The sequence below is a fragment of the Ipomoea nil genome, unplaced genomic scaffold (assembly GCF_001879475.1).
Source record: "Ipomoea nil cultivar Tokyo-kokei standard unplaced genomic scaffold, Asagao_1.1 scaffold1310, whole genome shotgun sequence".
Taxonomy (NCBI): domain Eukaryota; kingdom Viridiplantae; phylum Streptophyta; class Magnoliopsida; order Solanales; family Convolvulaceae; genus Ipomoea; species Ipomoea nil.
Window position 1 is genome coordinate 380,937 of NW_017617738.1, and position 24,925 is coordinate 405,861.

At 35.4% G+C, this 24,925-nt stretch overlaps 1 protein-coding gene and 1 long non-coding RNA gene across 2 annotated transcripts; one reads left to right on the plus strand and one right to left on the minus strand.

Moving 5' to 3' along the window:
- Positions 1-2,348: 2,348 nt before the first annotated feature.
- On the minus strand, positions 2,349-20,096 carry LOC109185033 (CSC1-like protein ERD4). Its single transcript, XM_019335030.1, has 6 exons — positions 19,493-20,096; positions 17,624-17,769; positions 17,259-17,534; positions 14,049-14,887; positions 13,715-13,970; positions 2,349-2,874 (listed from the first exon to the last, which is right to left on the minus strand). Exons 1-6 carry the CDS (start codon positions 19,761-19,763, stop codon positions 2,497-2,499), a joined length of 2,166 nt encoding a protein of 721 aa, XP_019190575.1. The 5' UTR covers positions 19,764-20,096; the 3' UTR covers positions 2,349-2,496.
- LOC109185034 lies at positions 11,571-24,677 on the plus strand. The gene is made up of 3 exons (XR_002054919.1): positions 11,571-11,651; positions 23,836-23,838; positions 24,667-24,677. It is a non-coding gene; the product is annotated as an uncharacterized LOC109185034 (long non-coding RNA).
- Positions 24,678-24,925: the final 248 nt, after the last annotated feature.

The following is a 24,925-nucleotide window of genomic DNA, read 5'->3' on the forward strand; positions in this document are numbered from 1 at the left end:
ATTGTACCACAAGATAGCCACTTAACATGCCATTTTAAGCTATTTTTTCCAACAAGTTGCACCTATTATTGCCAAACCTTAGCTGGCTCTTATCATAACACTGTGTGTTCTTTTATTCATACCTAATGGTGCGTTTTTGGTGATACATATCTAATGGTGCATGTTTTTTGTTGTGCATTTCCTAACATTGATGGTGCATATTTGTATAGCTATTGGTGCGGCCGCACTAACCGCGCGGCTGAACCTGAACTCGACTATATATATATATATAGGATTATATTCAAATACGAACAGTGCTTAAAATACAAACAGTGTGGATTCATGAGGATCGTTGGATTTTGAGATTGGATGTACAAGATTTTTTTTTGATTATTTATGGTAACTTTTAATCATTTAGGCGTGTGTTTTATATACTTCCCAGCAAGACGAAATAAATACCACAATGCAATTTTAATTATTTATATTTTTTATTTACAAAATTATTTTAATAAGGTGTGTTATATGGCTATATATAAAAACAAAATTCCCCATTTTAACTTCCCGCCCAAAATACTCATATACTTTTAAGATTTGCGTAATATTGTAAAAATATGATAATACAATTCCTATTCGTACTACAATTGTACATTAAAATATGGTAATACAATATATTCTTTTCCTACTTTCATATTCCTAATACAATTCTAGATTAAAATTACTAACAACAACAACAACAACAACAACAACAACAACAACAACAGTAATAATAATAATAATAATAATAATAATAATAATAATAATAATAATAATAATAATAATAATAATAATAATAATAATAATAATAATAATAAATACTATACTATATATTAAAACAAAATCCTCCATTTTAACTTCCCGCCCAAAAGAGTCCTATACTATTAAGGTTTGCTTAATATTGTAAAAATATGGTAATACAATTACTATTCGTACTACAATTTTACCAAATGGCACGAAAATTAGACCAATTGGAAAAGGAAATGAAAATTAATAATTGACTCAAATTAATATGATTCCCGGATATAATTCACTGAATATAAAACGATCACGAACTCACTGATTTTCTACCATTATATAGTTTTAATTCTTGTCTGTTATTTTTCAACTTTCTCTTTATTGTTTAGTAATGGAATCACATTTTGTCACTGCCTTTAATCTATCTCATACAGGCTCCGGTTGATGCGTTGTTATTTGTCCAGGAAATATCAACGCACAACCGTCAACCACCAAACACTGGAGTGCTTATTTCATGACTCTATGGTACATATTGCATTTTTGCATTTTTTAAATAGCACTGTATTTTAGTGATATTATATTAATATCAATTAATATTAATATTTATGTTGTATGTTGGACAGTCATACTTCAATATACATCACACAAATTTATCACAGAATGAATTTGTTTTCCACAGAATATAATCACACAAAAAATTTGTTACTCACAAAATATATAATTTATATTATTTATTTATTAATATTGGATTAATATTATAATTTAGACTCATACTATAATTTACATTCATACTCATACTGAATATACTCACACATAATGGATTTGTTAATAAATCTACACAAAATGAATTTGTTAATATATCTACACAGAAAATATATATTTCATACAAATAAATTAGGATAGCAAATGGTTTCTATAACTACGTTGCTAGACAACGAGCAAATTTGCCCAATTAATACAAATCCTAAACAGTGATATATAAAATCTCTAAAGTTTATGCACCGGATGCGTACATCTACACATTGGCTATTAATTGGACAATTATTTTCTTGAATTCAAGCAATGATAACATAAGAAAATACAATCGATCTAACTCAATTCTTCAATTGCATTATATAATATTCGGTGTTATTATAATTTATATAATTGTATATCGATCAATATATTCTTAAAATATTATAACAAATCTATTTCGTGCATCGCACGGGTGAAAATACTAGTTCTTTATTTATGAATTCCCACACTTACATGTGAGGTTATTAATAATTTTGCATTTAGGAAAACATCTAAAATTATTTTCATGATTATTATGGTGTATGTAAAATTGTTAAAAACTTGTAAATCTTATTTCAAGTTATTTGACACTAACATTTTTTTCTTATTTAATTTAAATTTTAGTTATGAAAATTATAGATTTATTTTATATAGGACCCATTTTGTTGTTAGGCCCCGCTTATAAAATGATAAGATTGAGCCTGGAAAGCATTGTAATAAATAAAACATAAAAACTAAATGCTTATAATACATCAAATCAAAAGCGAACTATATGTACTCAAAAAAAAAAAAAAAAAAAAAAAAAAAAAAAACCACACAGAATATATGCTGATCCACTCTATTGACAAAGCCCTGCACTATCGACTAATATTTTCTCATTCATACTACGTAATCACTGCAGCAAAACCATGAACTTACATATGAACACCCTGGAAGAAAGGCCAACAAACAAATATATGCACATTATATTAATCACACATTGGAAGCTGATCTTGAAAATTGGGATAAAGCATCTTCCGAATGAGACTTTACAGCAGAGCCGTCCAAGCATGGTGGAATGAAGGAGTTGAAGATGATTTCCATGTTGGAAACTTCTTTTAATTCACCTGGAGGAACAACTTCCAGGGCTGTGCTTTGGAAGAAGCGATAGAATTTCTTATTGCAGACAAAGGCATAGATGAAGGACAGTATTGGAAGCGGGATGAGAAGTGGGGTGTAGTAAAACTTCTTCACACCAAAATAACCGATCATCGTGAGCTGATACAGAATCAAGGCAGCCACAACCCGCATGTGCATATGCAGCCACATCTGTCCATAGCTCTCGAATGATGGAACGTACACTTTCAGTGCCTGTTCACAACATTAGTGCTGTCAAAAATCACTTGCAGTCTTAAACCTGGTTTTTGATGGTAATATTAAAAATGGGTCCGGAGTGAACTGAGGCGGATGGATGCTAAGGAGAACCCACCCTAGAGGAGGGAAACCAACCCAGGCTAGTATAGACTGGTCGGCTGGCCAAGGCCGACCTCCCAATTGGTGGTCCAACCCAAGCTAAGCCAACCCCACAATTAGCCCCGGCGGCCAAGGCCGGCCTCAAGGTTGACCTTGGATAACCTAACCCAAGCCCAAGAGGTTGGGTCGTCGGTAGGATTGTCCTACGTGAGCTCGGTCGGCAACGAAGACATGGTAAAACGGGACCATAATCATCCACCTGGAGGGGTGCGCCCAATTTGCACGGACAGTCAGAGACGGAGCCAAAGGGGTAGGGGGGCAGCGGCCCTCCTCACCCCACCCCCACTCCCACCCCATATATAATATTTGTATGTATATATGTATATATAGTACAGTCTTTAGTATTAGTATAAAAAAACAATTAAATGTTACCAAGAAATGAGTTAGATTAGTTAGTAGAGCACATGTTTGGTAATAATAGTAAATGTCAAAGGGTTTGAATCTTTTGGCATCAACGTATATCATTCTTTTATATTAATAGTGAGATGTGTAATTTATAATGTGTTTTCTTCATTCTTTTATATTAATAGTAAGATGTGTAATTTATAATGTGTTTTCTATTCAAATTATTTTATCAAATTAACTATGTTTCATATTTTGTTATGAATATTTTTATATAGTTTCGATGTATTTTATTTTTCGCTCATATCCAACAATATTTACAACTATATTTCTTAGATAATTTGTTATTTTTTTTTTAAATTATCTCTTTACTGAAAATATTTTTTTGAATCCGTCCTTACTGCTTCGCCCCCCACCCCCCAAACCAAATTTCTGGCTCCGCCCCTGCGGACAGTTACGAGGGAAAGACAAGTATAAAAGGAACCATTTGTCCTTATTTAGGACACAACTTGTCTCATAACATTCTTGGTACTACTTGAAACCATTAGTATGATAATACTATTACATTGTCTCTTCCAAATACCATATTGTTTTTACATACTTTTGTTTTTTATTCCTTTAATTAATCGATTAGTTAATCCAGGCCATAAGACTTAATTAATTCTATAATTTGTGTTTTGACTATCTGGTTGCAAAGCACTAATTAATGATAGAAATATTTAATTTTAGAGAAAATGACACTTTTTCCCCTTGTGTTATATGCTTATAGCACTTTTTCCCCCTGAGTTATTCATGTATTCACATTTGCCCCCTCAATTATTATAAAAGTGGCGATTTTTCCCCCTGATAATATTAAATGGACATTTCTACCCTTAAAACAAATATTTTATTTATTTCTCTTCTTCAACAAATTATTGCTTATACGTATGGATGACCACGGTTCGGTTTGAACTGAACCAAACACTATAGCAATCAAATTAAAAAATTTCGGTTATGATTCATAACATAACCCAATATTTGGGTTTCCGTTTATTAAAATCATGAACTGGAAAAAAAAAATAGATCCTGAACCGTAAATCGGAGGTTCAAATCGGAACAACTACTAGCAATAGCTTAAATTAGAATTATAATATTTGCAAATAGTGTATGTTTTTTTCCGCATTTATATTGACTCTCACATATAAGTATATATAATCGCGGTTTGAGTTTTATTTTGAACTGTCGGTTCACAATTTTGGATCCAATTTGAACGGTTGGTTCAACCTTTCTTTTAAAATTTTATTTTTTTATTTTTAAAATATTCTAAATTCAACACTTAATGTACTTTATTTTTTCAAATCGTGGTTATAATTTGTTGGAGAAGAAAAATAAATGAAATATTTATTTTAAGGGTAAATATGTCCATTTAATATATCAGGGGGAAAAACTGCCACTTAAATAATTTAAGGGAAAAAAATGCTATAAGTATATAACAAAGGGGGAAAAAGTGCCATTTTCCCTTAATTTTAAGTAGCATATAGCAACCAGATAGCTAAATTACTTAGTGGTTAAGCGTGCCTGACTTACAGCAGTTACATGATGGGTGACCAACTGAGAAGTAATCATAGTACAACGGTGAGATCCAACAAGGTTGGTCAAGGAAGAAAACCAAGATTTTGGCACATGACATGAGCCACCATCAATATAATATACTCCAAGAGTGGCACCATGTGAGGATTTAGTGAGCTAAGCCCGAGAAAGGCCTTGGTGTTGGGAGAGGGATACTCAAGTCAACCACAATATGAACAAGACAAGCACGAGCAAAAAAAAAGAAGGGCGAGTGCAAGAGAGATAAGCATTGTAACGATCAATCACAAAAGAAGCGCAAATGCAAGGCTTCACTATTGGGGGCTCGGGAGCCAAAAGTCAACCTCGAGGTCGCTCACTGAGGATAAATAAAAACATATCACGGAGTTAGCCTAGGGGAACACTTAAGTCGACCACCACGAAAGTAAGATAAGCTCGTACAAAACAAATAAGTATAACATAAACGATGAGGGTTTAGTTGAGGTAGTGAAATAACTGCCTAAGGAAGATGAGGTCAAACCTCCCTCGAGACTAACAAGACGAACCTCATAGATGAGAAAGGCTCTGACCACAACCAATGGGCATTCCAATGTCAAGAGAACCTTACATTGGAGGTTGGCCGAGCTGAGCACCACAACCGACCCCGAGGCACAAGGCTGGACTGAGCACTATGGCTAATCCAAAGGCGTGAGGCCAAGCTGAGCACAATGATTGACACTAACAAAGTGCGACGCTAACCCCAAGGTCGGTCAAGGAAGAAAACCAAGAGCTTATTACCACATGGGCGACCTTTGATGCACACCCAAGAGAAGCACCATGTGAGGATTCTGTGAGCTAAGCCCAAGAAAGACCTTGGTGGTGGCCGGGGTTACTTAAGTCAACCATAATATTAGCAAGACCAGTATGAGCAAAAACAAGAAGGGCAAATGCAAGAGAGATAAGCACAATAACGATCAATCACAAAAGAAAGGAGAATGCAAGGCCCCGTACTTGGGAACCAATTGGCCTCAAAAGCACTCTAGGTCGTGGTGGGCACCTAGATGACTTCATTAGGAGCCTAAGGCCGATATTGAAGTTGGTCAGCTAAAAAATGATTGGATTGAGGGTTAAGGAGGCAATGATCGACCAAAGCCCCGTCCTTTAGGACTAATTTGCCTCAGCAAACCTTAGGTCGAGCCAAGCTCCTAGGCGATCTCATAGGGAGCTAAAGACTTGCCCCAAGGTCGGTCACAAAGAGGAAACAAGAACGTAATATGTGAGCTAACTTTGTATGGGCCAAAAGGGGGCCTTGGCAAGGCAATGAGACGCTCACACAGACCACCAAGGGGGCAAAACAAGAAATGTACTAGAACAAATAGGAGAACACAAGAGGAGATAGATGACGGGACCAACTGATCAAATGAAGAAAGGCAAATACTATTCAAGTTCAGTAAAAATACATCAATAACAACATGTTTGGTTCATGGAATATGTCGGAAATGGAATATCATTCACAATAATAGCCCTATTCCATTGTTTATCTTGACCTTTTATTCCTGGGAATAGCATTCCTAAGAATGAGTTATTCCCTTTACAAGGGGAATAACCATTATATTCTTAGGAGGAGGAGGAGGAGGAGGAGGAGGAGGAGGAGGAGGAGGGCGGGGGGAGGGGGGGGGGGGGGGGGGAGACTGGTATTAGTTATTCCCAAGTACTTGAGAATAGCTTTTGTATTATAATACTAAAAATATCCTTTACTACGCATGATTATATATATATATATATATATATATATATATATATATATATATATATATATATATATATATATATATGTGTGTGTGTGTGTGTGTGTGTGTGTGTGTGTGTGTGTGTGTGTGTGTGTGTGTGTGTGTGTGTGTGTGTGTGTGTGTGTGTGTGTGTGTGTGTGTGTGTGTGTGTGTGTGTGTGTGTGTGTGTGTGTGTGTTTCAGAAATTATATCCCGTAATTATTTCTACAAGGGATTTATTCCTCCAATTGAACCCAATTTCCTTAATATAAATAAATCCCTAGCCTATATGTATTTATTTAAAAGCCCAATTCTTTATACTAGTCCATAAATTTATTCTAAAGACATTTAATTCCTTTTGATATGAGCTTTTCCTTATCCTATCTATTTATTTATTTAAATGAGTTCTCTAGCCCAACTCTAATATTGTATATGTACATTGTTATATAATAACCCAACCTATTTCCTTTCAAGCATAACCCATTAGTCTTGCAAATAATTACAACCCTAGACTAATATATATCTATGAGAATAGCAATCACCTGATGAAATTTCCTCAGTTCCCTCACCTTCTCTCTTCATTTACACGAAAATTACACCCAACATATTCTCCATTTCATTTCCCCCATTGATATTGACTAAGCTTCATCTTCCTTCATCTTCTATTGGTAAGATTTCCTCCCTATTTCCATCCTTCCATCTTCAAGCTTCTTATTCCTTTCCTTATGGTGATTTCTTGGGTTTAAGATGATCAAGTGGAGGTGGATGAGCTAGGTTAGCTTCTAGGAGGGTTTTGCTTTGGATTGATAGCTTAAAAGCTAAATTTCATTTCCATCAAAACCTATTTCCAACTTATATAAATGTTCTTGATGTTCTTGAATCCATTGAGTATGAATTTGTTGACATTCTTGAGCTATTTCTTGATTTAGAAGTATTCTTGTGTTGTCTTGATATCATATCTCTTGTTCTTGAATTCCTTGTTGATATTGATAGTTTTCTAGCTTTGTTCTAGAGTGTTCTTGTTGGTTTTGGCTATGGTGTGGTCTCTGATTCACTGTTGAGTTGTTGTTGAGGTTGCTGTATTGCGTAGCATCTGTTCTGTTTTTGTCTTCGTTTTGGCCTAGAGGGTGGGTATCATGGGTGGTTAACTCCTACAAGACAGCCCCGTTAGTTCATCCTTTTGGCCTTGCGGGTGGACCTCGCGGGTGGTTAACTCCCGCGAGACAGACCCGCTAGGTCTATTGCAGGGGTGAGTGACGGGTAGGTAACACCCGCCACTCCTACCCGTTGGTTGTTGTGTAGTTTCTGTCCAGTATGGTGCATTGTGGGTTAGTCTTTGGTGCATCGTTAGTTAGCTTTTGGTGCATTTTTATTCATCCTTCGTGCATTGTTGAGTTATTATAATGCATAGTGTATCCTTTGGCTTCAATTGTTGGTTGTCATTCTATCCTAATCCTTTGATATCCATTCAAGTGTGTATATATATATATGTGTGTGTGTGTGTGTGTGTGTGTGTGTGTGTGTGTATATGTGTGTGTGTGTGTGTGTGTGTGTGTATATATATATATATATGTGTGTGTGTGTGTGTGTGTGTGTGTGTGTATATATATATATATATATATATATATATATATATATACACACACACACACACACACACACACACACACATATATATACACACTTCTTTGAATATATATTATATTATTTGATTGGTGGAATATGAGCTCCGGCTCCTTGTATTGATTACTATGTGTTTCGATTCCATTTTTATCGGTGGCTAGGAGCTTTGACTCCATTTGTATCGGTGGCAAGAAGCTTAGGCTTCACTTTGGTGGAGAAGGTTGAACTGGTGTAAGGATGGACTAGTGTAAAAGATGGGCTGGCGTAAAGGTTGGATATTGTATTATTACTTGGCTATTTGATATATAATCCCTTGGCTATGTATATATATACCACTATAACTTGTTGAAGTGTGAACTCTTGGAACTGTGCTTGTTGTTGTGTTAGATTCTTGGAATCTTTATTGTTGAGTAATCTGGTTACACCCGTTGTTGGTTTATGAACTTGACTTGAGTTGTCTTTCTATTGATTGAGTTTAGTGTCCCTATAATTGTGCTTCTATCTTTTGAATCCTTCAACTGAGTTCGTTGGTATGATATATATATGTAGTCATACCGTTGCAAAACCTATTTTGAGTATAAAAGTATATCTACGTAGTCTTACGTGTTGGAGTGGTTTTACTTAGCATTATTCGCTAATTTTGTAAAATATGATTTCAGGATCTGGATCTTGTGGCTAGTCTAGAGCGCAGCGTAGAATTTGTACCTCAATTATGGTATAGTTGATTAGATAGAACTTTTGTATTAGATAAAAGCTTTGTATTTGAATTTGAGTAAAAAACCTTTGTAGCCTGTGTATTTTGGTTTAGAATAACCTAAATGTGACATAACACCCCATTGACATTAAAGTATTGAATTCGATACCGCATTTCTTTGGGTTTTCTGAATTTAGAATTTGGGTGTGTGTGTGTGTGTGTGTAGGCTAATGTTCTAATGAGACAACATCACCCTGTGAAAATGTGAAACACAACATGAATGCACAAAATCTACTACAGAAATGCACGCACACTAAATTTTGTGCACTCATGTTGGGCAAATTGCACATACTTTACTCAATATGTGCATTCATGTAGTAAACTTTGTGCATTCATATTGTGTCTCACAGTCTCACAGAAAGATGTTGTCTCATTTGATTATATATATATATATATATATATATATATATATATATATATATATATATATATATAGTCTTAGGGATTTAGGTAGGTATGCATATGAAAACTTGTTTCCTTATTCGAAATCTTCTAGCATGTATTTATAGGGCTTCATATTATCTTTTCTATACGATACTAGATTCAGAAATCTTCTCTTTACTTTCTTAACAGTTTATATTTGAACTGTCCTTATTTAATAACTTTTTTTAATATAAATATGTGTAACAACAACAACAACAACAACAATAATTATTATTATTATTATTGTTGTTGTTGTTGTTGTTATTGTTATTGTTATTCTCTCTCACACACAGATACATACACACACACACACACACACATACACACACACACACACACACACACACACACACACACACATATATATATATATATATATATATATATATATATATATATATATATATATATATAAAACATTCTGTATGAAGGATATTTATGTCATTTGAATAGTTATTCCATTTTTATTCCTTAAATCAATCAAACACTGTAAATAAAATTTCTGAAGTCTATTCTTTTAGTGAACCAAATAATGGAATATAATTTAAATTCTATTCATTATCTATTCCATTCGTTATGGAATAGCACTCATATTCTTTATTTGTGTAAGTGTTCTTCAATTCGGGTTAGACCGACTTCATCTTCATTCATGTGAATGCACTTTATTGGGGGCGTTGTCAAAACTGAACTTCTTTAAGGGACACCAAGAGACTATCATACAGGAAGAATCGGTCATCGACACAAGTAGGGAAGGATGGGGGAGGTTGTCGACCCCATCTATATCCATATGGCCGACCTCCCCCAACAAGCTCGGGCTCCCTAGGTCTTTATAAGGGAAGAGTCCAAAACAAGCTAGATTCCAAACAAACTTGAGCTTAAAACCGCGGCGTCCTGCTAATGAATAGCTCGAGTAGACATGGCGCAATGGGGTGTGATTAGGTAGCGTGAACAAATTCAACCTCCACAGTCAGCCATGCAATGGCACAACGGCCAGGGTCAGCATGCTATGTCGATCGCGACTCGGGAATCTACTTTCTCTCGCTGATGATAACTCACAACTTGGAGAGTGCAGGGGATGATGATATATATATTAAGAATTGGTCCAAAGCAAACCGACACGAACGCATGCTAAGGAGAATCGACCCGAGAGGAGGCAAACCAAGCCAGGCTAGGCCAAACCCGAGGTCAACCCGTTGGCCAAGGTTTACCATGAGATCGGCCCAAGGTGGTTTGACCTGAGCTAGGCCAACCCCACGGTCGGCCCCTGGAGGCCAAGGCTGACCTCAAGGTCGGCATTGGACAAGCCGACCTGAACCCAATGTTAAGGATTAATTATTTAATTTATTATCATGTATTTGTTGCTTAGTTTCATCATGTAGAATAGTTCCTTATTGTTGTTTTTATTACCTACTTTATCTCTTATACGTGTATAAATAGCTTATAGGCTTGAGCTTAATAACACAAGTTCTTCACAATCTCTACATGGTATCTAGAGCCATATTTCTCTAACTGAGAATTTCTTCAAGATCCCTTCTTATCCATCCTATGTTTTTCCTTTTTCCCTTCCCTCAATGGCTTCCGCTTCTACAACAACATCGTTGGTTCATTTAACCGACTTCCCCATCCGGTTGACTGACACTAATTTCCCGGTTTGGTAGCGACAAGTGAAGTCCGCCTTAATTGGCCTTGATCTCTTAGGCTATGTTGATGGCACAAAAGGAGCACATACTCAATTCACTAATGCAGCCTGCACTATCATAAATCCAGCTTACACTACTTGGTATCAACAAGATCAAATCTTGATCAGTGTTCTCCTAGGTAGCTGGCCACGTGAATTGTTAAAAATATTTTAGAATTAGTTATATTAATTAATTAATTAATTAAGATGATTATCTTTAAACTATTTTAGATTTAGTTTGTTAGAATTATTATTATTTAAGTTTATCTTAATTTGTTGGTTAGGATTAGTTTATTGTACTTTTAATAATTATCTCATTTATGATTTATGTGGTTGTAATATGTTTGTTAATGGCTATTTAAGCTCATTGCATGTCAAATAAAATATAGAGTTGTGAATTTTTGATTTAGAAAACGGAGTGTTTTCTGGAACTCGGAATGAGTTCGGCCGTGAGTTTGTCATGGCAAACCTGACTTATCAAGTGCAAAACCCCACCCGTATAACCCGGTGTGGTCGAAGACTTATCAAAATCCAAAAATTAGCCCTTTTCCCAACCTAAATCAAACCTTCAATTCAAATTCACCTAACCGAATAAACCATCCTACAATATTTTCTGTAATTCGAGTGTGAAGAGAAGATCGGACCAACCAGGTTCGCATCAGTTGGGCAGAGAATTATTGGGTGTTTTTGGTCAAACGGCATGTTGATGGTACTATTGACAAGTTCAAGGCTCGTTTAGTAGCCAAGTGATGTTTTAAGAGTCTAGTTATGATTACATTGAGACCTTCAGTCCGGTTATGCATTGTCTGAAGGGTAGTCTACACGACAACTTGACATTAACAATGTCTTTTTTAAATGGGACATTGAGTGAAGAGGTTTTTATGGAGCAACCCCCGAGTTTTGTTGATTATACCCAGCCTAACTACATCAGTAAGTTTAAAAAGGGTCATGTATGGCTTGAAGCAAGCTAAGCTTTGCGAGCTTGGTACCTTGAGCAGTCATCTTTTCTGATTAAGTTTGGTTTTAAGAAAACCATCAGTGATGCTTAAAATTTTTTTGGAAGGATTTAGGCACACTACACCATTTTTTTTTTTTTTTTTTTTTTTTGTGTTGAACTTGTACCCATTTCTGGTGGTTATTTTCTTTCCCAGAGTAGGTATGTTGCAGACATTCTGACTCGATATAACATGGATGATGCAAAACCTGTTTCCACCCCGATGTCTACCATGACGTCCATGTCTATTCACGAGGGGGAACCTGTGGTTGATGCGACTAATTTTCGTAGGTTGATTGGAATGGTTCAGTATCTGTCTGTCAGTAGACCAACCGTAGCTTATGTTCTTAATTCCTTGTTGCAATGCGTGCACTCGCCAAAGGCATGTCATTGGGGTGTCGTTAAACAGTTACTTCGGTATCTGAAAGGTACATTATTTCATGGTTTATTGTTACGTGCATGCTCCAGTTTGTTGCTGACAGCTTTTTCAGACTCTGATTGGGGTGGTAGTAGAGATGACAGTCGCTCAACCACTGGTTTTGTTATTTGTCTTGGTTCAAATGTTGTCTCGTGGAAGTCTGTTTGTCATAAAACTGTTTCACGGTCTTCAACCGAGGCTGAGTATATCGTGCTTTGGCGAGTTCGGCGGCTGAGGAAATCTAGGTACGGAATCTTTTGTCTGAGCTGGGTATAGTGTTACCGCATTCTCCACTGTTGTATTGCGATAATATGGGAGCCACGTATGTTGCGAAGAACCCAGTGTTTCATTCGAAGATGAAGCATTTTGCGTTAGACTATTTTTTTATTCGGAAACGTGTCATGGACGACACTTTGGGTGTCTATCGTAGTAGCTCAAAGGATCAGGTTGCCGACGTACTTACCAAACAGCTTGGTCGTGACTTATTTTTTGCGGTTTCGTTCCAAGATTGGAGTTTCCAATAATGGCTCTTGTAGTCTTGTATCTTGTGGGGACATGTTAAGGATTAATGATTTAATTTATTATCATATATTTGTTGCTTAGTTTCATCCTATAGAATAGTTCCTTATTGTTGTTTTAGTTATCTACTTTACCTCTTGTACGTGTATAAATAGCTTACAGGCTTTATGTTAATAACACAAGGTCAGGTTGGCGGGGTCGTCCTTCGAGAGCTTAGCTAAGGTGACGGAGATGCGGTCAAACGGGGTCGTAATCACCCGCCCCGAGTGGGGGGACCTAATTTGCACGAGGCAATTACGAGGGGAGGGCGGGTATAAAAGGGGTCTTTTGTTCTCATTTAGGATAGAACTTGTCTCTTCATAACATTCTTTTTATTTGTACTGTACTACTTGGAACCATTACTAGGATAATACTATTACATTGTCTCTTCAAAATACCATATTGTGTTTACATACTTTAGTTCTTTTATTCCTTTAACTAATCAGACTTAGTTAATTCGGGCCACTTCCATCTGTTTCTATATTGTGTACTGTTTAAGTGATAAAAATATTTGTTCTTGCATTGTCATATAGCAACAGCAAGATGATATGGAACAATATAATTTAAAGATTACCTGATTGCGAAGAACGAGCCATCCGAAGCCAAAGTAAACTGCCCCAAATGGAATAATTAATGGAGTAATCACTGAATAGCAAAGACAAATGGTGAGAATCAGCATGTCTTTAGGAAATCTAGTTTCATATCCTAGATCTCCAGGACTCCAGGCCTCCTTTAACTCAGCGTCTGTTTCGCACATGTATTTCCTCTTTAGATGGAACATTATTAGAGGAACAATTCTGGACAACTCAAGACCATAGCCAACAAAGAACCTGCGGCATGTAATCCAAACATTAATTAATTAAAAGAAAGAGATCGAAATTAATTAAGTTGAGTTATGACGTACGTACTTCATAGCCACATAAGTCAAGAAGAAAGTTGCACTGCCTGGGAGACTTTTTCCCAGCAAAGAAACTATACTGCTCTTATGCTGAAGGGACTTCAATGTATCAAAAAGTGTTGAACCCACTGTGACGCCAATGAAAACATTCAGCACTATAAAATAAAAATATTTCCCAGAAGCCGCCCTTGTTGCATGGCTTTGGGAAGGAATCCCCTCGGCCTTGGATAAAAACAAAAGAAACTTTGGCAGCAAAGCCAGGAATATAATGAGAGCAAGTTGAGGCAAGTATGCTTCAAGCACTGTCTTGATTGTAGGTTGATCCACAATGGGCTTTAAGAATGGGAATTGCTCCCTCAAATTACTAAGAGTGGTTAAAGCCGAAACCATGCCAATTGGAATCATGTAAAAGAATATCGTCACAAAGACAATGGTGTAGATAACGTATCGACGAATTATCCTCTCGTAAAAATTTGTAGGAAGATTGGCCCAAATCAATTGGCGCGGTTCAGGAGCATATGTGACCGTCCATTTGTCAGCCATCGGGAAATGTAAACTCTGTGGTGCAGATGCAGCAGTCAGCCTGCTGTTGAAAAAGATGATAGCACTACATTCTTGTTTCTCCTTAAGAGTGACCTTCTGTTCAGCTTCTAATTTTGAAGTCAAGTCATTGATTTTCTCATTATAGAACTCTATTGAATCCACCTTTTCACCCAAAATACCAAATAAGCCGGTTTTATGTGTGGGTTTTGGTCCATCAGGTGTCGTTTCTTTCGACCGTGCATATATGGCTTCTGCACGTTCAAGCATCTTTTTGTATCCTACTAACTCTTCATATATTTTATTGACCTGAAAAAACTCAAGAAGTTAGGTAAGGCTACAAAGAAGGAAAATTGCAGAATCATTAGAACATAGCACACATAAGTACAATACAGTTTGTTAGGCAGAGGCCACTAAAGAGTCAAGTCCATCAATTAACGATTAAGAGATGCTTAAGGAAGATTTGTGAAAGGTCAAGTTCATGATACAAATTTTTATGTGGACTATGACCATGAAAGTAAGGTTCATTTTTAATATACTAAAAATACATTATTTGTGTACTGAATGTATATTATTTGATAGTATATATACAAAATAATGTACTTTCAGTACTCAAATAATGTACTTTAAAGACAAATTATATTGTGGACCATGGTCCACCAGTTCCACGTTGTTCCGTGTAATTAGTTCAGTTTGTATAACATATTCAGTTTCATTTCAACACAACTAAAGTTTTATTTTGTTTCAACTACAATTTCATTTAACATTATACATAAAATAGTCTTATTACAATGAAACATGTTATTGAATTTCATTTTATACTCACTATAGTCTTTTTACAATACCACTAAATTATAATTTTAATTCAACTACGATTTCATTTGACATACATAGTACACTCAAATATGTGAAACTGTTATTCATTTCCATTTTATATACATTGTAGTTTCATTACAACACAACTACAATATCATTTTTATATAACTACAGTTTCATTTGACAATATACATTCAATATGTGAGACATGTTATTCAGTCTCTTTTTAAGTTTTTATACATAATGTTGTTTCATTTTAGCAAAACTAAAGTATCATTTCTATTCAACTGTAGTTCAATTGTGAAACTGTTTCATTTTATATACAATGTAGTTTCATTACAACACAACTACAGTATCATTTTGATATAACTATAGTTCCATTTGACAATATACACTTAGTATGTGAGACATGTTATTCAGTTTCTTTTTATACATACTGTAGTTTCATTTTAGCAAACTAAAGTATCATTTTCTATTCAACTACAGTTCTATTTGACAATATACATTCAATATGTGAGACATGTTATTCATTTTCATTTTATACATATTGCAGTTTCATTTCAACACAACTAAAGTATCATTTCAATTCAATTACAGTTTCATTTTATAATATAAACACAATATGTGAGACAGTTTCATTTTATATACACTGTTGTTTCATTTTGTCATGAACACACAAAAAATACGGGATCTGTTAAAAAATAACGACTATCGTTTCTTTACATAAAGAAATAGCACCGTTTTCGAACCATGGTCCACAAAGCTCTATGTACCATGGTTCATAGTGTAAAAAATAATGTACTTTACATACACAAGTAAGGTACTTTTAGTATATTAAAAATGTGTTTTTTATTTGTGGTCCACACAACTGTATGTGTGGACCGTGAACCACAAAATAATGATTGGTCCTACATCGACCCTCTTGTCTCTTACAAATGTGATGACAATCAAGAATTAAAGTTGCGCCTTCGCTACTATGTATAGTTTTTGGCGGGATAAGAACATCTCCAACGTGTAGGCAAAACGCCAATTTCTAACGCCAAATCACCATCGCAGCAATTTTGATAGCTCCAATGAGCGGCTCCATCGCGGAAAATCGCCAAATAATTTGGCGTTGATGAACAGTGCCGCGCCACTGTTCATCCACGCCATTTTCTAAAAATATATTTAATTTCCGTTTTGCCCTTGCTTTAATTTGTGAATTCTTTTTGTATCCTCTATTTTGTTTTTATGTATTTATATATTTTGTTAAATACTTAAATATAAATATTATATTATTATAAATAAATTATATCATTTGAAAGATCTCATCAAGAGATTAAAACAAGACTAATATTGAATATAATTTAATTACAAATTAAAATAAATAAAACATAACAACATAAAAATGTTTTTACTAAAAATTTATTATTTACATCACAAATTATATTTTGTATTAAACTAATTAAATTTGAATTAATAAAAATATAAAACTAGGGAAATCATATTATTTTAGTGTTGAATAACATTTGATGTGACATTTGGTGAAAATGTTGGTGTTTTGGTGTAATATAATGAGTTGAGATGAATAAAATTTGGTGTAGAGAATACTCTCTTTGATGTGACATTTAGGGGAGATTTTTGGTGTTTTTGTGTTTTAGTGTGAAGTTTAGGTTGGAGATGCTCTAAGGGCTTGAACTTAACGTACAAATGATATCAAGTTTCAAGTTCGAATTCCAGTACAAGTAAAAACTGTTTCGTAAAGGACTAAGTACAAGTCCTATAAGATCAATGGGTAGCTAGTTAAGGGATTGTTGAACGGATGGCTAAGTCTAGCACTCTTTCTCTCGAACATATAACAACAAACTTTGGAATACGTACTAACCTCTCTGTTGTTTGTCACCAGCATTGATCGGTAAAATGTCTCTGGATAGATTCTACTAAAATAGGAGTCAACCTGTTCCTTCCTAGATTCACCCTTAGGGACTGGAGGAATGTCTCTGACAAGAACGGCAAATTGCTCAGCTCTGTCCTCAGAAGACATTAGAGCTTCAACTCTCAAATCAACAACATGCTTGTATGCTTCCCATAGAAAATAGTATGCAACAAAAGAAACCCAATATGTGGCAATAATAAACGCCCATAATCGCAGACTTCTTTCCTGTAAAGATGAGATGAGAATAGAAATGTAACTAACTGAGAATAATGCCAATTCGATCAATAAAATAATATAATGGCTTAGAAACTTACTCCAACATGCCCCATTGCAAACTTATCAAGATCATTGAAAGACCATTCCCTTGTGTTATTGTTTGACCTCACACTATGATCAGTTGCAGCAACCGGTAGAAGTGTTGGCAGCAGTATAAAGCCAGAAAAGACCATTATCCCCAAGGCTGCAATATTGACGCTGTCACAAGTCCGCATTATAGGAAGTAGTAGGTCGGTAGAATATGAGGTTGTCGGTATACTATGTAAACTCCGGTTACTATTCGAGGTGTACACGAGGTAATTTGATTTTATGACCCTAGTCGTCATAAGTAGCTGATCGGGTTGGGTCAAAATAAGAGGACTTATGGTAGGAGTGAACTTGTAACATTGTGGTTATCAAATTAATAGTGTATCTTAACTAATTTGATTAGGTTTACTTGAAATGGGCAAATTATACCGTGGACCGCGGTTCACAATGCATTGTAGTCCAGGCATCAAAACGGTGTCGTTTTTTTTAATGAAAAGAAATGGCACCTATTCCACACCGTTACGTTTCGCGCCGTTCACAAAAAGTAACTTAACTTTGATTGTATAATATATTCAGTTTCATTTTGTATACACAGCAGTTTCATTATTTAAATACAACTACAGTTTCATTTCGATATAACTACAGTTTCATTCAATATTATACACTCAAATATGTGAAACTGTTATTCAGTTTCATTTTATATACACTATTGTTTCATTATTACAACACAAGTACATTATCATTTCGATATAACTATAATTTTATTGCACAATATACGCTCAAATATGTGAAATGTTATTCAGTTTCATTTTATATATACTTTAGTTTCATTTCAACACAACTACAGTATCATTTTTATATAACTACAGTTTCGTTGGACAATATACACTCAAATATTTGAAATTGTTATTCAGTTTCATTTTGTATATACTGCAATTTAATTTCAACACAACTACAGTTTCGCTGAACAATTTCAAAATTGCAGCTTCATTTGATAATATGTATTATTGAAGTTTGAACTTACTACCTCTCATATGAGAGTCCAACTCGAGTGCTATTAGACCACAAGGTCTTGACATGGTATAATCTTTTTAATCCTTTTAATTGGTTTGACGTTGTTGAAGTTTCTTGAAAGAGAGGCTTTTAGCATTAATTTTGGAGTTTCTTATTAACATTAAAATGAATCTAACATTGAAGATCTACATCGCTCTTCAACTTCCATCAACGACTTGTTAGCCAAACAACCATTTTGAGGCCAGGCGGTTGGATTGCTCCTAATACCACTCTACCACCCTCCCAAATGGAGCTTTAGTATATTAAATGTGAAAAGAAAATAGAAAATTAAAGCTTATAAAATTGTTTGCTATATATTTCTACATTTTCAATTATTAATTAAATCATTTGAAAAAAAAAATGTAACTTTTCTATCCTGGATTATCAGGATATAACTTTTATGGCCTTCAGTTATGCATGTTGTTACTTTTTGCCTTTCAATTGTTCACAACATTAATTTTTTCCTTTTTATTTCTATTATGGCTGGATTCAAAAAGTCACTTTCAAACAATTGAGTGACCAAAAAAGTTACTTTTGTAGACAATGAAGGGACACAAATTACTATTGTAAATGACTAAAATGTTAGTTTTGTAAACGAATGTACTCTCAAATTTTACTCTCTCTCAATTTTACTTTTGATAGCTATTTTTTCATGTGAGTCCTAATCACTGTTGCAAAAATAAGTTTAGATGCCGCTGCCCTAGGAGACCACCAATTTAATATATTAACTGTAAAAATAGAGGATTACACCTAACTTTCAACCATGAACCACTCCAAAATATATATTTTTTTAAATGAAAAAAAAAAAGAATTATGAATTTTGTTACCAGTGGTGAGGAAGACAAAGTAGACAGCTGTATCAACGCCAGACATTCTGATGATATCAGCTTGAGAGGAAGAGAGTGCCTCCCTGATCCACAAAAACGGGTTCCGGGAAACGTACCCGTTTTGAACTGGATCCAACCCTTTAAGGATCCGGTTGGGGTAGTAAACGACGGCGTTCCCGGGCTTCCTCAACAGCAACACGAAAAGCAGCATCAGCACCACGAATATCACGAACGACGTCCCTAACGACGTGAAGAAAGAAGTTGAATCCATCCTGGATGGGTTTTAGCCAAAAACCCAACAAAATTCCTCTGCAAAATCAAAACTTTTTCCAATATTTCTTCCTAAGAATGCAGAAACTAACGACTAATATTATAATGCTGGATCAAAGTTGCAAACTGTGTTCTTTGGATAAGATGTACGTACACTTAGCTTGTGCATTAACAAAAGAAACAAAACTAGTATATATATATATATCTACTCACTCCATGATTGCACTTATGAGTTGATGGGAGTGGGAGTGGCTTCTAGTTCTACATATATACATACATATGTATAGACACGCTAGTTTGATGGGGTTTTGCATACATAGTTATATGTGTGGTGAAGAGTGAGCTTCGGTAGCTGTGCTGTAAGTACGTCCTGCTTTAATTTGTTTCATATCTTTTATTAAGTTATATATATTCCAATGGAGTAACATTTCTGTCACGAGTCTTGATTTTATTAGATGAAGATAAAAAAAAAGTAATAAAAACTGTAATTCATTATTATTTTTTAAATGAATTAAACAGTGACATGTAAACAAGAAGTAAAAAATGGAGTATATTAAGAGAGTACATATAGAGATGTAGAGTTATAGTGAAAGTGAAGGATAGAAACATTCCGACACGAAGGTTGACGTTGACGTCGATGAACCCTGTCGACTAAAAGGAATTGAGTAATTTAAATATAATGTATCATTGGTTGTCTAAAAAGTACCTTTTGAATATTTATCCACTCACTCCATGATTGCATATAAAAGTGAATAACCACGAGACTCTAATAGGAATAGAATATTTTTTAATATTAGAGAAAATTTCAATTTTGGTCACACGACTATAAGTGCTTTGTTAATTTCAGCACCTAATTTTCAAAAGTGTCAATTTAGTACCTTGAGTATGTAATTTTTGTCAATTTTGATCACTCCGATTAAATTGGCGGCCAAATTTAGCCGGAAAAATTTAATCCAACATTTAATCTAAATCTGAAGGGTAAAATGGTCTTTTCTATGATCAATGTCTCATATTTATTTTAAGATAAATCATTAGCGCAACATAGATTCTCGTTTTCTTCATCTGACAAGCACCTGCAGCAATCTAACTCATCCATCTCAATAGTTCGACTGACACCGACTAATCCATTCCTCTACGATATTTTCATGTTAGACTCAGATGCATTTCCAAATGAGGAATCGGAAAGCAAAGATGCAGCAGCATCCCTACGTTTTTGACATTCAGCGACGCCGACGAAACTAAAAGGCGAGGTTGAATTAGTAAACTTGAAACTCATCCCAGGAGCATCATGAGTTGGCATCTGATTCTAAGGTGATAAGCTCACTTTGCGAAGAATTTCTGTAACCTCATCAAGTTCATATTCGAATCCAGGCTGTTTATGATGTCCATCTACGTTAAGCCACGACAATCCAAAATCTAGGACTGAGCTTGAATCTGACTTGGGGGTCTGAATGACATTACCACAGCTTAACGTGCACATAGAATGTGGAGAATTATCCATCACAAAGCTGTCATTTTTCTCATAGGAAGGCTTGGATAACTCTTGCAATTCAGATTCCATCGGAGAATGCAAAACGATCCTTGTCTTCCCCACGGTGCTACTATCGCAATCTAAATCAGATTTTAATCCAACATTTAGTATAAATTAATTCGGTCAACACCAAATGATACAAAAGACCATTTTGCCCCTCAGATTTTAGACTAAATGTTGTATTAAATTTTTCCGGTCAAATTTGGCCGGAGTGACCAAAATTGACAAAAATTACATACTCAAGGTACTAAATTGACACTTTTAAAAGTTAGGTGCTGAAATTAACAAAGCTCCTATAGTCGTGTGACCAAAATTGAAATTTTCACTAATTAACCTTAAAGAAAATTACATTTTTAGTACTCTAGCTATATATGCCCTTTGTGCAAAGTTAATCTTAGGAAGTTTATTCAATCATAAATTTTTAACATTTTTAAAATTTTTTAATAACTTTAAAAGTTTGGTAATATTCGATCTAGACTTTTAAATACTCTTTAAAAATCTGTTGATATTCGATTCAAATTTTTATAGTCTTTAAAAATCTATTTGTTATTCAAAAATTTATTAATTTTTACACTTTAACAAAATAGAATTTATGTAGACTTTTAATTCACTAATATAAATAGATAAAATCGAACTCTCTAACCTCCAAACTTTTCAACTTTCTCTACAGACTTTTTTTCTATTTGAATCAGACAAACTTTTTATCGATTCCTAGAAAATTTTACGATACATTTCAAATTGACCATCGAACTGAACACAAAAATACTTGTAATTTAGAGATTTGTGGAGGCTAATAATAAAAGTAATAATGTTTAATTTTAAAATATAATTAAAACTATGTTTAATTTAATATCTACGTGGCATAGTAACCTGTTGAGGAAAGGATTAACTTGATATTTTGTATAATTGAACAGATTTGGTTACTTGAGGGATCTAATTACACTTTTTTGAATTCAATGGCCTGATTGCATTTTTGTGTTCAGTTCAATGGCCAATTTGTACGTTTTTTCCTTTTTTCCTTTTTTGAATGCTAATTACATTAGATAATGATGGCCATTTGTTGGTGATAATGAACCAAAAATCGATTTAATATCGTAAAATAATATTTATATATACACACACGAAGTATATAAAATATTATTCGATATATTATATCCGAAATATATATATATATACACACAAATATATATATAAGTCAGACCGCCATGGTTATATGCATGAATATCTACGGAAAAGATATATACATATCAACCAAATGGAATTTATAATACACAGATTATAATTCCAACCAAACTAAAATATTATAGGAGGATTTTTGCTTAGAAGCATAATCCAAAATCGAAAGAAGGAAAGATTGGCTCGTGTTTGGGTAAGGGTTTTTAGCGTGAGTCAAGATACCACTCTTTCCTTAAAACCTTAATTGCCACCTCCCAAAAGTGCTAGGAGCGCCGTGGCCTAGGTTTCCCAGGATAAAACGCGCTACGGTTCGACGTTCGAGCACTCAAATGAACGAACCCGACGAACTAGAGCAACAGCCTTGAACAAGGTTAGGCTAAAGAAAGGAGTAGAAGTAGAAGATTTTGAAGCTTGAAAACTAATTTCGTGTAGAGCTCTTTTACTTGTTCGTAGTATGTAAAGCTTCTACCTTCTACCCCTTCTTATATAGGGGAGGAGTACTTAATAGCATTTATCATGGCCTTAATTACACGTTGTGTAACATCTGAAACAGCAACCCCCATTAACAGAATTAAATTCACAATTCAAAACTGGAGTTAATGGACTGTTGGCCTTCAGCCTCACCAAATTTCGGCCCCAGGCCGAAACTTTCAACTTCGCCAAGTTTCGGCCCAAGGCCGAAACATTGCTGCGTTCTGTTTTGGTCTGACCGAAACTTGCCAGAAACTATCAAGTTTCGGCCTCCCAAGGCTGAAACCATGGTTCAGTTCGGCCTGGACCGAGCTCGTCTCGGTCTTGGCCGAACCCAAGTGGCTATTGTGTTGGAAAATATGATATCGAAAGTTGGCCCGCAAGGCCAGCCAATTTCCGAACGACATTCGTGCCCGTAGGTGCCGGCGCACACGAGCTATCTCTAGTTGGAATTTGATTTGCACCCCCCCCACCCCGTGCGCGCGAGAGAGCCTCTATGCTATACAATTCTATAAGCTCTAAAAAAGCTCTTGTATAAAAGGGGGGTCAAATCCTCTTTCCAAACCAATGTGGGACAAAAGCTCACTTTTTCCCTTCATTTTTCCAACTCAATGGGTCTACTTTGAGAATCAATATCTCATTCACCCATTATCCGTTTTGAGCGTACAATATATCAATCTCTTCGTCTCAGTACGAAGAACCCGAATCCACTTTGACCTGACCCAAATCGGAAGTGGACCCCACTGATAATTGTACCACAAAATAGCCACTTAAAATGCCATTTTAATGCTATTTTTCCAACAATCCCCCACATGAATGAAAAATTGATTTTCAGGGTATTTTGAAATTGGAAACAACTGTGTTCAAACGGTCGATCCCTGCATAGGATAGGTAGGGAGTCACTATACCCTTTGAACCTTCCCTTGTGAAGAAATGTTTACTCTACTGGTTGTTCGGTAGAACGCGATGTCTTTGAACCGACTGCCGTTTGTGTAGACGATGACATATCTCACACAGGAACCTCCCAACCATGCTCTATTCTCATGAGTGTGCCCATTTTGGTCGTGGGTCACCGTTCCTGGTTCTGCGAGAGTTTCTAAAGAATTGTGCCCAACAATTCTCCTTTGAAGCGACCCTCACTTCTCTCTTACATAGGTGATTCTTTCTCGAGTATCCCGCATACTCAAGAATCATTAAAGCATCAACATGCTAGCCTCGTGTGGGAGTCACTGTTTCTAACGAGGAGTGGTAGGGAGTCCGAGACCCCCACAGTGACACGCTCCGTTCCATAATTTAGTTGTCCCATTGAACCTAGGTGCTAGCTAGGTTGGGTATCCACTATAGAACTTTTAGTCCAAGGGCTTTAGACCCATTCCTCGTTCCAACTTCTCAACAACCATTTGCTTACCCTCGGGTTAGCGAGTTAGCGGCCGCTACGTTATCTTTTGACATCACGTAGTCAATAGAGATAACCCTCATTGTGAGAAATTGTTTAATGGTATTATATCTACGACTTATAAGTCTAGACTTACCATTCCACATTTAACTCTGTACTTAACCAATTTTGGCTTGACTATCGCAATGCACACAAACTGGAGGTACGAGTTCACCACTAGGAACATTCTCGAAATAATGGCATAGCCATTCGGCCTACTCGCTCGCGACACGAGTGTAAGGCTCTCAGCTTTGATCCCGTCGGATCTTAGCTATCACAAATCATTTCGAGAATTTCCATCCAACCAACTACACTTGCCTACGTAAAGACGTAGCCTTTGATGGATTTATCATCCTTTGATATCCCGTTAACATGCTATACTTTCCAAGTACAGCTAGATATCTACACGTAGTGCAGTCCAAGGTCACGAGCATACCTCAAGTATCTCATAACTCTCACTATTGCCTTCTAGTGCGCATCACTAGGGTTACTCAGATGTCTACCAAGTTCGTTAACCGCAAAGGCAATATCTGGCTTAGTACAACCCATT